The sequence below is a fragment of the Camelus dromedarius genome, chromosome 22 (assembly GCF_036321535.1).
Source record: "Camelus dromedarius isolate mCamDro1 chromosome 22, mCamDro1.pat, whole genome shotgun sequence".
Classification (NCBI taxonomy): domain Eukaryota; kingdom Metazoa; phylum Chordata; class Mammalia; order Artiodactyla; family Camelidae; genus Camelus; species Camelus dromedarius.
Window position 1 is genome coordinate 34,396,673 of NC_087457.1, and position 12,656 is coordinate 34,409,328.

At 41.9% G+C, this 12,656-nt stretch overlaps 1 protein-coding gene across 1 annotated transcript in view; it reads left to right on the forward strand.

Annotated features, from left to right (window-relative positions):
• The window catches only part of CSMD1 (CUB and Sushi multiple domains 1), a 1,691,213-nt gene that overhangs the window by 1,548,326 nt on the left and 130,231 nt on the right, over positions 1-12,656 (forward strand). Inside the window, exons 33-35 of the mRNA XM_064477604.1 lie at positions 1,738-1,876; positions 4,648-4,835; positions 9,934-10,128. Coding sequence (XP_064333674.1) covers positions 1,738-1,876; positions 4,648-4,835; positions 9,934-10,128 — 522 coding nt within the window. The remainder of the gene's footprint in view (positions 1-1,737; positions 1,877-4,647; positions 4,836-9,933; positions 10,129-12,656) is intronic.

Here is a 12,656-nt window from a genome sequence, read left to right on the forward strand (position 1 = left end):
CCTCATCCCTGAATTCTTCCCGCTGGCAGCTCCTGGTATCCAGTGCCCCGAATCTGTCGATTTTCCTCTTTTAACACCTGGGGGGAGCAGCGCCACCTGGGGTTCTTGGGCACCACTTTCCGCAGCTCAGCACCACCTCCTCCGTTCGTCCTCCCCTCTCCTGCTCCCGGCTGCCAGCACCGCCTCGGTTCTGGGAGAGGCCACATCCTGGGGGAGCTGCTTACACTGTGGTTTCCACACAGGCTGTAAAGTGAAACTGCATCCTCGGGGAAGTGTGGTTGATTCATTTTTGAGAAAGTTATATCGTGACTCTTGAGAGTATACCTGGAAGAACTTACTATAAGTATTTCCTGTGATGTTATTCAGAGTTTGTCTTTGCTGAGACTGAGGTTAGAATAGAAAGTCTTGGGATTTGTTATATTTCTTTCTTATGGAAAGTCAAGTTTTTAAGAATGTTAAATGAGTATTTAAAATTTAACATTCTTAGAAATGACACGTAAATCTCAGAAAATTGTGAAGCAGGTACCTTCATCTTATTTGCAAAAAATAGTCTTTGTGTGGGTGGGAAACGTCAGCAGTTAGGTCGTTTCCTTCTCTGTGTACTTTCCCCCCTAAATACGTGTATGATTAATGCAGTGAAATGAGGCACGCAGTTTAGAGCGAATAGTACAATTTAATTAGGGTGATTTTTTTTAAGAAACACTTGGTGACACACCATGGTATTGGACATGAAGAACCTTAGCCCTAGCTTTTAATGTATGTATCCAAAATTAGTGTTTGTGTGAATTTCACAGTGCTTTAATACCTTCCGCAGGATGGAAGCTTTCACAGAAAATTTTTCTGATAAATGACGCTGTCCTAAACATTTGCAGGTTCCAGAATGTCTTGCATATTAACTGCAATGAACTACATGATTGCTGCCTTACTAGTGAAAATGTATACACGTGTAATTAAAAACTGATGACCGCAGAAACAGACTGAACATACTATTATCACCTAAAATGCTTATTCCTGGTGATAACATACCAAACAGTGTGATGGAATAATATTTTTAGGGATTAATGTTCCAGCTCGGTCTCCTATTGGTCATACCTCCCCAGATACACTTGAACTTCACATGTTACTTTTGTCAGTTTGAAATGGGGGGGAAACACCCCAAGCCCTATGTATATCTAGGACTGTGAGAAATAGATGAAGTAGCATGTGTTCATTTATTCAAAAAATATTTCCTTCATGTTTATTATGATCAAAACTGTGCCAGGCACGGGAGACACAAGAGTGAACACGAGATGGGAGAGCGTTACACCACTCGAAACAAACTTTCTAGGATAAGTAAGCGATGACTTTGTAAAGAAAAGACCAAAGAATGGACACAGCCATAAAATGATGCTCGTGGGGTTTTTTTTCCTATCCAAGTTTTTTCTTGGTATACATATAGTGTGATTACAGAAGTATGGGGGATTCAGGTCATCTGTTCAGTTTAATTGGGTGAAGTTTAAAATTACAGGAAGTAGATTTCATCGGCCAGCAGCTGGAAAACCCTCACTAAGAAGGGATGGGACATTATACAAAACTTGTTAAGGAGCCCATGAGAAAGCACAGACCTCCTGGGTCTCAGAACCGCATCCGCATAGCTGTCGGCTAGCCCGACGCAGTCTCTGCTGCTCTCCGTGCTGTCTCGTCGCACCCTGACCGACACCCTTCTCTCCTCTCCCCTCCTGTCGGTGACCGTGACAGCGGCTTGTGGAGGGAACCTGACCGGCCCCGCCGGCGTCATCCTGTCACCCAACTACCCGCAGCCATATCCTCCTGGGAAAGAGTGTGACTGGAGAATAAAAGTGAACCCAGACTTCGTCATCGCCTTGATATTCAAAAGGTACCAGCTCTTGTGGAATACCTCCTTTTAGCAGGATCTGAAATGTCATACCTAAAAATTGCCTCATTTCTCCCTTCATGAGTCTCCAATTTTACACCTAGCGAAGCCCGAGGTCTTGTGCCCAATAGACAGTGCATCAGGTGGCAAGATGACACAAATGGAAATACGTTGTATTGTTTCTCAGTCTTCTACATGTGTTAGGATGCACATGGTGTGGCAGGAGTGACCTTTAAATACTGTCTTGCACACAGTGTGTTCCACATGAGAGGGCTTAATTTACAGAATACACAAGAAAAGTAATGAAAAAGTGATACAGCGTACATAGTATGATTTCTCACCAGTGTCTCATATTCCTCTGAGCGCGTGAGACCTAATTCATCTCCACGGTGCATCTTGACTGTTGCTCCCAGAGACCATGCTGTGGTCACTAAGATAGTTGTGACTTGACAAAACTCTGAAGACAGAAGGTTCCCAAAATCTGGTGGCTATAAAGTCTGAGTTAATAGACATTATTCCTTTAAAAAAAATGCTAACTTCTTTCTGCTAAACTAGTTGATAAAAGTTCAAATCGTAATATAATGATTTTATTATAAGTATAAATTCAATCAAACTATCGTATCATTAGTATCTGGTATACAGTAATTGCATTTTTTCCAAATCCCAAGAACGTTTCCAAATTCGTATTTTGATTTTTGAACTAAATGAAGTGATATGTTGGAAGACAGGTGGTCCCACGCACGGTCCTTTGCCCACTTAGCTCCCAAGGCAAAGTGGTCTGACTATCCTCATTTCTCTGCTGATTGAACAAGTTCCCTTTTCTTGAGTCGTTTACGTCAACATTCCAGGACTGGTTGTGATTATCTTCTTTCACTCTCTCCTGATGAGATCGGAGTCAGTATAATTTTAAACCCCTGTGATTCTGAATTTTAAGTAGTTTGATAGGCCATCGTTCCCTGAATTTGCTCAAGCTGCTGTAAATTTACCAAATGATGAACACTTTGTTCTGCTGCTCAGCTGTCGCCCAGGACCTGGTCATATTTTTGGATGTCTTTATGATTTTTGTGGATGCTCCATTCTCGCAGCGCCCTCCTTAAAACCAGGCGACGCCTTTACTGCCAGGAGGTTAAAAGCAAATTAACGATTAAAAGCCTTTCAGGGAACACAGGGCCTTATCTGTGGGAGTTTCCCACCTTCCCATCTTCTCCTGTGTCACTGTGACTCATGATCAAGGTTCCCAAAGTGCAATTCATCTGCTAATATATAAGGCAGTTTTTGTACATGAAGTTTTTTCAGTTGATTTTGTGCACCTCCCTGGAAGAAGGCTGACCTAGAAAATCTCCAAGTTTTCTTCCTACTCTCAGCATCTGGAATCCTTAGCTGAGCTGGTGTCACAGAAAAATCACACACCTGTGACGTCTTCTAAGATGTGGAGAACCTGTGTGTCCTCAGGTGGGAGTTCTCCTGAGACCTTAGCTCCTCAGTCGTAGTAGATGGAGGGGAAAGCCAGACGTCCTGGATGGGGACAAGGACACTCAGCCACCCAGGCAGAGAGGCTGGTGTTGACGTGGGCCGCCCAAGATGCACTGTTTACATAGTGTGACTCCAGGCAGGGGTGCCTTTCTGGATGTAGCGGGGAGGATGGAAACCTGGCGTTACTAACAAGGAGGGCAAAGAATTTCATGACCTGGAGCTCATATGAGCTGCAGGACTCACCCTGATGCTTGTGGACCTTTGGGAAGGAATGTTTTAACATATGCTCCTGACGCTCTCCATACCCGTGTCCCACTGTGCTGCCAACGGAAAGGAAAGAGAGTGGACGCTGTGGGGTCTGGGTCCGTGTTGAAGACCCCGGAGGCCCTCATTTAGAGACGCGAGGTGGCGGAGGCCAGGCAGGATGGATGACAGGGTCGCCTCTGTCTGGCGTCTTTGTTTATTCTGATCCCACTGGGGTCTTAGACGTCTGAACCAAGCTCAGTCTTTTGCTTGAGAGTCGGGTATGTTTTCAAAGTTCCCAGGCCATCATCGTCCTTCTCGTAAATGGCAGACATTTCAAGCTGCCTCCCACTTGGAGCTTTGGGCTTTAATTGTTAGATTTTGGGAATTATTAGGATATTAACATGGGGGAGGGAGAAATGGGGAGAGTGGGAAATGGGAAAGCGGGAGGGAAGGGGGGAGAGGAGACCATGGGAGTGTCTGGTGGTGGTGAAATAATGTCAGACGGTTGACTCCCCACCTCGCACCGTTGTACAGACTGTCAGTATTGGCCAAATTATCTCAGCAGGTAGGGGCAGCTGCAATTTTAAAAGTAAAAACAAACAAAAATATTTTTAACTTTAAGAATAGTCAGTAGCGCCAAGGGTACATATTATTAAAACTAAAAATATTCACACAAAAATAAAATATCTGTAGGAATTCATCCCTTCTAAACCCTGCTCTTTCAAACTGCTTATCATTAGAAACATCACGGGCCGAGGGAGAAGGTGCTGTGTCCGTGTTATAAGGACTCAGTTTCGTCCAGGTGTCTTCAAAGTTACACTGTATTGAAGGTGATGGTCATTTTGTAAAATACTATTTATTATCATTGTTATCTGTTGTATTTACTCCCATTTTGATTATCATTGTATTTAACTTTTGGATTGTCCTAATTTTAAAAATTTGTCATACAAAAGCAGATCAGATCACTGTGTCCTCTCAGGGACTTCACGGTCTGGGAGGCAAGAGAAACATGTATTAGGCACGTAACCTAATTCATGCTCTTTCCTTCCCCCCAGTTTCAGCATGGAGCCCAGCTACGATTTCCTGCACATCTATGAAGGAGAGGACTCCAACAGCCCCCTGATTGGGAGCTTCCAGGGCTCTCAAGCCCCCGAAAGGATTGAGAGCAGTGGAAACAGTCTTTTCCTGGCGTTTCGAAGCGATGCCTCTGTGGGCTTGTCGGGGTTCGCCATTGAATTTAAAGGTACGGTGATCGGCTTAATTGTCGAAGGTCATCTGTATCAGAATTGCTTTAATTGTAAGCATTTATTTATAAAGCCTTGTCTACCTGTTTAATGCATAAAATGCTGACGCCTCTCATCTGTCTGGGGAAGAGGGTCTGATGTCTCCAGTGGAGGAGAAATTTCTGACATGCATTTCTACCTTAGCTGAAAGAAAAGAAGGTGGGTGAGGAAGATTTTTTTTTCCTCCAAATTCATGGCCATTTAAAAATAAATCACGATTTGTGCAATGAACAATTTGAGGATTTAAGAATTATTTGAACATATGTTTCAATTTCTGAATTTATTTCTTCAGGATGACTAAATTGAAGTAATCAGATAGCTTAGTTTTATCTCAGTATTTTCCAACGTGTTAAACACCTGTTACCTTTTCCCGTCCTGACCGCTCGTGGCATGATTTGGTGGGGGATACTGACCACGGCAGAGCTTTCTTGTCTGGTCACCGAATGGGCATCTCCCACTTCCTTCAGGATCCACCACCCCCCGTCACCAACATCCAGAGAAAACAAACAAACTCATAAACAAAAACCATCCTAACCTAAGCATTTTGCTATTGGGTCCATGAAAATAAATCTATTTTTCAAATCTATTTCTCATATGACCTAGGAAAATACACGGGCATATTACAAAGAATCAGAGAAAAGGACTTAAAATATTAATTCACAGTAGTGCATGGTTTATAAAAATAGTGCAAATATGTATATTTATTTAAACTTTTGAGTTCTTAGTTACTAGAATTATAAAATGAAATAAATTTTTCATCTCTATTAACTCTTTAAGGGACTCGTGCTTCTTGAGAGGATTTTAAGTAGAAAATTAACCTACTTCCCCTAAAACACCAAAATCTACAAACTTACCGACTTTTATTACAATGTGCAATTAAGAAACATGAACAGTTCGGCAATCAGAGGTGTTGCTGTGCTTTTTGGATGGGCTCCGTTAATGTTCACGAATAATTAACAGCAGGACTTTTAATTTTTGCCGTATCATCGGACAATTTCTGCATTAACAAGAACTCACTGAAGTGCATGTCACCATGACAACGTCCATTCTGTAATGAGTGAAAGACAACACATTTCATCTAAACATAAGACCATACAGGAACGGGAGAAAGTATTTGCAAATGATGAGATCGACACTGGGTTAATGTCTAAAGTATATAAACAGCTCATACAACTCAATAACAAAAAAGTAGACAACTCAACAAAGAAATGGACAGAAGACCTGAATAGACATTTTTCCAAAAAAAGATATGCAGGAGTCTAAAGGCGCCTGAGACAATGCTCAACATGGCTAATTGTTAGCAGAATGCAAATCAAAACCACGGTGAGAGGTCACCTCACGCCTGTCCCAGTGGCCATCATCAAAAAGCCTACGAATGACAAATGCTGGAGAAGCTGTGGAAAAAAGGAAACCCTCGTGCACTGTTGGCGAGAATGTAAATTGGTGCAGCCACTGTGGGAAAACAGTATGGAGGTTCCTCAAAAAACAAAAATTAGAATTACCATCTGACCCAGGAATCCCACTCCTGGGCATGTATCCAGAAAAGATGAAAATTCTAATTCAAAAAGATATGTGAGCCCCAATGTTCATAGCAGCACTGTTTACAGTAGCCAAGATATGGAAGCAACCTAAATGTCCACTGACAGATGACTGGATGAAGAAGATTTGGTGGAATATTACTCAGCCACAAAAATAATGAAATAACGCCGTTTGCAGAAACACGGGTGGGCCTAGAGATTTTATGCTTAGTTAAACAAGTCGGACGGAGAAAGACAGGTGCTGTATGCTATCACTTACAGGTGGAATCTAAAACCTAATACAAAGGAATGTATGTGCAAAACAGGAACAGACACAGATACAGACAACAAACTTGTTACCGAAAAGGAGAGGGATGTGGGGGGTGACAAACCAGGGGCACAGGATTAACGATACAAACTGCTATGAATAAACTAGATAAGCAACAAGGATATACTGCATAGTACAGGGAATTATAACCATTACCTCGTAATAACTTACAGTGGAGAATAATCTGCAAAGATGCTGAAGTGCTGTGCTGTACGCCTGAAATAAATATAATATTGTAAATCAATTATACTTCAGTGAAAGAAAAGACTGTACGTTCGGCATCACCTAGCGTCCCCAGGGCATCCTAGGGAAGAGAGTCAGCGCATGAGTGAGTCAGTGCGGGGCAGTGTGCCTCCCTGTATTGGACGACAGAGCTGCCTCTTCCATCTGGGTCCCTGGGGACCAGGAGAGCCCCTAAATGAGCACCACAGCTCGCATGCATTAGACGTTCTCCAGTGGAGTCTGAGAAAATAGAATCATCAGAAGACAAGGAGAGACACAGGAATGACACAGCATCCTGTAAGAGCAAGGTCCTGTACGGCCAGGAGAGTGGGGAGCAGACCCGACTCCTGGACACGGTGACAAGAAGGAGCTGCAGGGCCATCCTGCCAAGTGACCTCAGGACCCGGCAGAGTCAACCCACATGGACCCAGAGCAGCAGTTCCCAAAGGAGTCCTTAAGCAGAACAGACGGGAACCACAGCAGAGCACGCCATGTAATGAAGTCATCTCGTTAGAAAATGTGACAAATTGTAAGCAAAAAAAAAAGTACCAAGATTTATCACCAAACATCCTGAGCTGACAACTGAGTAAATGGAACCAAAAGATTAGATGCAGTTCATTTGGAGAAATGAGGAAAAAACTGGCCATCAGGGATCTCAGTTAGCAGCACAGAGCAGAACATCCCAAGAGGCATTTAAACAACGGGTGAACTGAACCAAAGGAGATTTACGACGAAATGTGATCAGAAGGGCTGACCAGGCAACAGGCATGTAGTTTTGCCTCCATCACTTTATAGGAGAAAAACATTGCCCTGGACCAGCGCTGTGTCTGTAGGTGCCCGTGCACTCTGCTGGGTGACGTCTGCCCTGGACCAGCGCTGTGTCTGTAGGTGCCCGTGCACTCCGCTGGGCAACGTCTGCCCTGGACCAGCGCTGTGTCTGTAGGTGCCCGTGCACTCTGCTGGGCGACGTCTGCCCGGGACCAGCGCTGTGTCTGTAGGTGCCCGTGCACTCTGCTGGGCGACGTCTGCCCTGGACCAGCGCTGTGTCTGTAGATGCTGGTGCACTCTGCTGGGCGACGTCTGCCCTGGACCAGCGCTGTGTCTGTAGATGCCCGTGCACTCTGCTGGGTGATAATGTATATGATATGTATATGTATATGATAATATAGTAGGTATGATACACATTATGTATTACATATAACTATATATATTATAACATTTATTATATATATTATGTATTTATATATAATTATATGTTGTAATATTTATATATTTATGTTATACTTTAAGCAAAGCGTGTAAACATTCTAAGAGCTCACTGTGGTAGATTAGGTCAACAGAACTGCCAACGAGGTCGCTGTTTGGCTGATGTTGATTCATAAGTTGTTAAAAATGCAGTGAGAAATCCTGAAGAAGTACAGTTCAGTGGGCCTCTTTCCTTCCTGCACAACTTCATACAGTGCTTTTGCCTCTTCCACTGAGTATTACCCACCCCGAAGAGGGCGCAGGGGGTTGTTGTCACAGCCCGTTCCGTCCTCCCGGCAAAGTCGGCCTCCCAGCACCATTGCGTGCATTTGCTCCTGGGCAGCACCCAGGCAGGCAGCAGGGAGACTGTTTTAAAGGGAACATAATCCACATTGCTCACAACCCAAAGGAGAAATTCAGCTTTCTGCGTGTAACTTTCCAGAAGTCTTTTTTGTGTATGATTAACACTGAGGGAAAGACTGGCAAGCCACATGGAAAGAGCTAAAACATATTTGTTTTATCCACTCAAGTTATCTTGAGTCTATGTTAATAACCCCATTAACACACACACACACACACACACACACACACATTCATGGCATATAGCATTCTCTTAACTTCAAGCCAAAAAAAAAAAAAGAAGGAAAACATTTCAGTATAACATCTATATTGACCACCTGAAGAGCTGTGATGTTCAGTTCCAGGAGCTTCTGACGTCACGAGGGACTTTGCTGATGGTCTGAAGAATGTCAACAAGCACAAACAGAAGGCAGTTCAGATGATGGAATTGCACACAACAAAAGGAGATGTGTGTGTGTGTGTATATATGCTGATTTATAATTTAGAAATATTTGGAAGGTCTGCTGAAGTAAGACATTTACAATTAAGGCCATGAAAGCATAAGTGGAATTAACTACATAGTACAGGACTGTGAGAGAAAGAAACAGCTTTGCATTTATATTTGAGAGAAGGTGGGTTTGTAGTGAATGCCTTCTTTAGTGGCTCCGCCATCAGACAGGCCTCTGCAGAGTGTTTTTGTGAAAGTTACTTAACTTTCCTGGAGCTTCAGATTCTCAAAATGTGAAACGGAGCTGCAGAGCAACCTTACCTTGCAGGGGTGTGGTGGGACTGGAGTGAGGCACGAAGGTCGCCAGCTCGGTGCCCCACAGGGAACACAGCCTGGGTTCACTGGAGCGGTCACTGCAGTCAGAGCTGGACTGTCTGGTGCTTGTGTCCCAGACGCAGTGCTGGACCCTCAGCTCAGGAAGTGTGCTTTTCCTGCCAAGTCTGGTGTTCACTGACTCAGTAGAAAATTGAACCTTCTTTCCCCGATTACCTGCCCAGTCTTACCAGGGTAGGAAAGCACTCTTAACTTACGTGAATTAAACCAATCTCCTTTTGAGAAGCCAGATTCCTTCATCTCTTCCTAAAATGCACGTGCTTTCCTGTTACAAGTGAATTAAGTATGGAAGGCAGGAAGTCAAGCTCGTTAGCGATGCTGTCGTGAATCTGTGGTTTGAAAAAGAAGAAATGTAATTTTATTTGAAGGAGTTTTTTCTATTTTTCTATGATATTTAATTATTAAATTGAATATTAATTAACAGCTTGGCCATTAATCAGTAAATATTTTCGAGCATGTTTGGTATGCTCGGCAATGTTTTAGGGACTGAAAAAATAAACCACCACCACCACCAACAAAAAGCAAAACCCCTGCCCTCACGGAGTTTACATTCATTTCTCCTGCAGAGAAACCACGGGAAGCCTGTTTTGACCCTGGAAATATAATGAATGGGACAAGAATCGGGGCGGACTTCAAACTTGGCTCAACGGTCACTTACCAGTGTGACTCTGGCTACAAGATCGTGGACCCGTCCTCCATCACGTGCGTGATCGGAGCGGATGGAAAACCCGCCTGGAACCGGCTCTTGCCCTCCTGCAGCGGTACGTTCGTGCGGGACCAGCGTTTCCTTCAGTGATGACTTTCCCTAAGTATCACTGGGAAAATTAAACTTGTATTAAATTCAAACTCACTTTGGACTTATGGGGGGATGATAATACATTCTTTAGCCACAGACTAAATATAAAAACTGAGGTCACATTTAAGCAATAGATAAATAATCAAATTTTAAATTAGAGATTTTTTTCCATGTCTGAAACTTATAAAGTGAAGCTCTGTTTCTTTTAAGCAGTCATCAGAATACATAAAACATAAAACACTGATTGCTCCTTAAGCTATTTACTTAAATTTAATAAAACTAAAAATTCCAAATCATTGAACAGAAAGGTCCTCTCCCATAGTTAATTTTGGGTGTCTCATGAAGCGTAGCGTTTTTGTGGATAAATCAGTGTCTGTGAATCACTCAGATCACAAGTTAAACCAAGGCCTTTTGCTATATTTTAAACATCTTGGTAGGTCATGTATTATGCGGTGTGCTGGGGGCTAGTTTGTGCTCAGTGCATGGTACAACTTCCCTTCTTGTTGCCTACAGTCTTTGCTCATCGAGCTTTTGTATAGAGTTAGAACAGAAGTTGAAACAGCCTGGAGCCCCTCTCATGGGTCTGAGTGGCTTTTGTTTGCATGTGTTGTTTTTGGTTCACATTCAAATTTGATTGTTTTTTTTTTTTTGCCTTTACATATGAGACATCTATTCCAATTAGCTAAATGGATGAGTTAGTGTCTTGTTGCCATCTGCAGTGAACACTGTTGCAAGTCTTTATTCGTTTAGGAAATGATCTGTTTAATACATTAATTACTGAAGAGTAAAAGCATATTTATTTTTCTTCTATTATCACATTGACATAAGAGAATTTCTAACATGAGAAAGACCATGCCTGTTTCTCAGATTAACACAGTGACATGGACAGAATAATCACTAAGAATTAAATGAAAACTTTCTACATATTTTTTCTTAATTTTACAAATGTTTCATGGTGTGTGAGGTGTGTTCCACAGCTTGGGTGCTCGTCTGTAAATCTGGGGGAGAACACGCAGGCGCAGACAGCCTATCCAGGCAGCAGAGGACCTAAAGTGCCACGTCAGTTTTCTGTCATTTTATCCTCTTTTCTTTTTTTTTTTAACTGTTTTCTATTATTACAAAGTGATGCTCTTTTGTCCTATCCTTGAACAAAATAAGTCTTTGTAGTTACACTTGAACAAGTATGTCAGAAGACATAAGATTTCTGTTTGATAAGGTTTCCATCTGATCATTTGGGCATCAAAATGTTAGCCCTGTGAAGATTTATGTCTACTTCTCATTTATGCTTGTTGTTTAAAATTTGAAAGAGATGAATGTTTGTTTAATAGAAAAGGGATATTTGAAAATGATCTTCTTGAATTTTATATGTCTAAAAGAAAGTAAATTTCCATTCTTCATTTATACTTATTTTTAAAAATTTGAACTTTAAGTGTTTAAGAAAAATATATAGTTCTGAAATAGCCTGGTTTAATTATATGGTTTATTAAAAAGAAATTAAGTGATGTATCTAAACTGGAAGGGTGAGTCTCCCAGCATTTCACTGGAAACCTTGAGCTTTGAATTTACAGAAATTTCCACCATCTGAAAGTGAATTTTTTTTTCCTGTTTAAAATTGTAAAAAAAAATAGTCAACACAAGTGTCTCAGAGTGATAAAGTTATTCTAAGTTAAGATGTCAGTATGAAGGCTGACCTTAGCTTAGGTAAAATCTCTACTAGTTGATCATAAACAGATAAAAGCTGTCAGGTTTCCAGGCTGTCTTCCTTTGACTTTTAAAACACAACTTCAGTTTTCCGGCCATTGTAAAGCTGGGCTTGGAAAGTCTGCCAGATTGTCAGTGAGATGCTTTGACGCCAGCATTGACATTCCGAAGAGCTTTATTAATCCCGAGAATTTTCTGTCCATCAATTAGATTAACGATGTGCTCATTAACATTCAGAAGATTAAACATGTTATCTCCGATTTCTGTCTGTTTTAATGCTTGACAACTGTCACATCCAGAAGAATTAAGCTAAGGAAATATAAACGTTCTCAAATACTGAAAATAATTCTGACTTCTGAGAAGGTGTATCCAGTATAGGAAGGCGTGCGGTCAGGCCACACAGGGCATGGCCAAGGTGCCATAGGTGTCACTTCAGTGGTTGAATATGTTCTAAATAGGTGAGCAGACATGCACCTCATTTTTAAGTACAAATATGAGGAATTGAAGTATCTGCAATTTTATCCAAAAAATTGGATAATTCAAAACTGAGATTTAATCAACTGTTTTCAAATGCTGAAAAGAGTGTTTTGAATATCTAGGCTACAGTATTTTTCTATTTTGTCAGCGAGAGCAACACTGAGAGTAATGAGATAATTGGAGGGAAAATACAGACACACACACACACTGAGCCGTGCAGGTAACCCCTCACCAATGCACCTGCCCTCACTCTCTGGTTTCCGGTTCCTCCAGCTTTCAAAGGGACTTGCAGGATGAAACCCCACTTGCATTTGT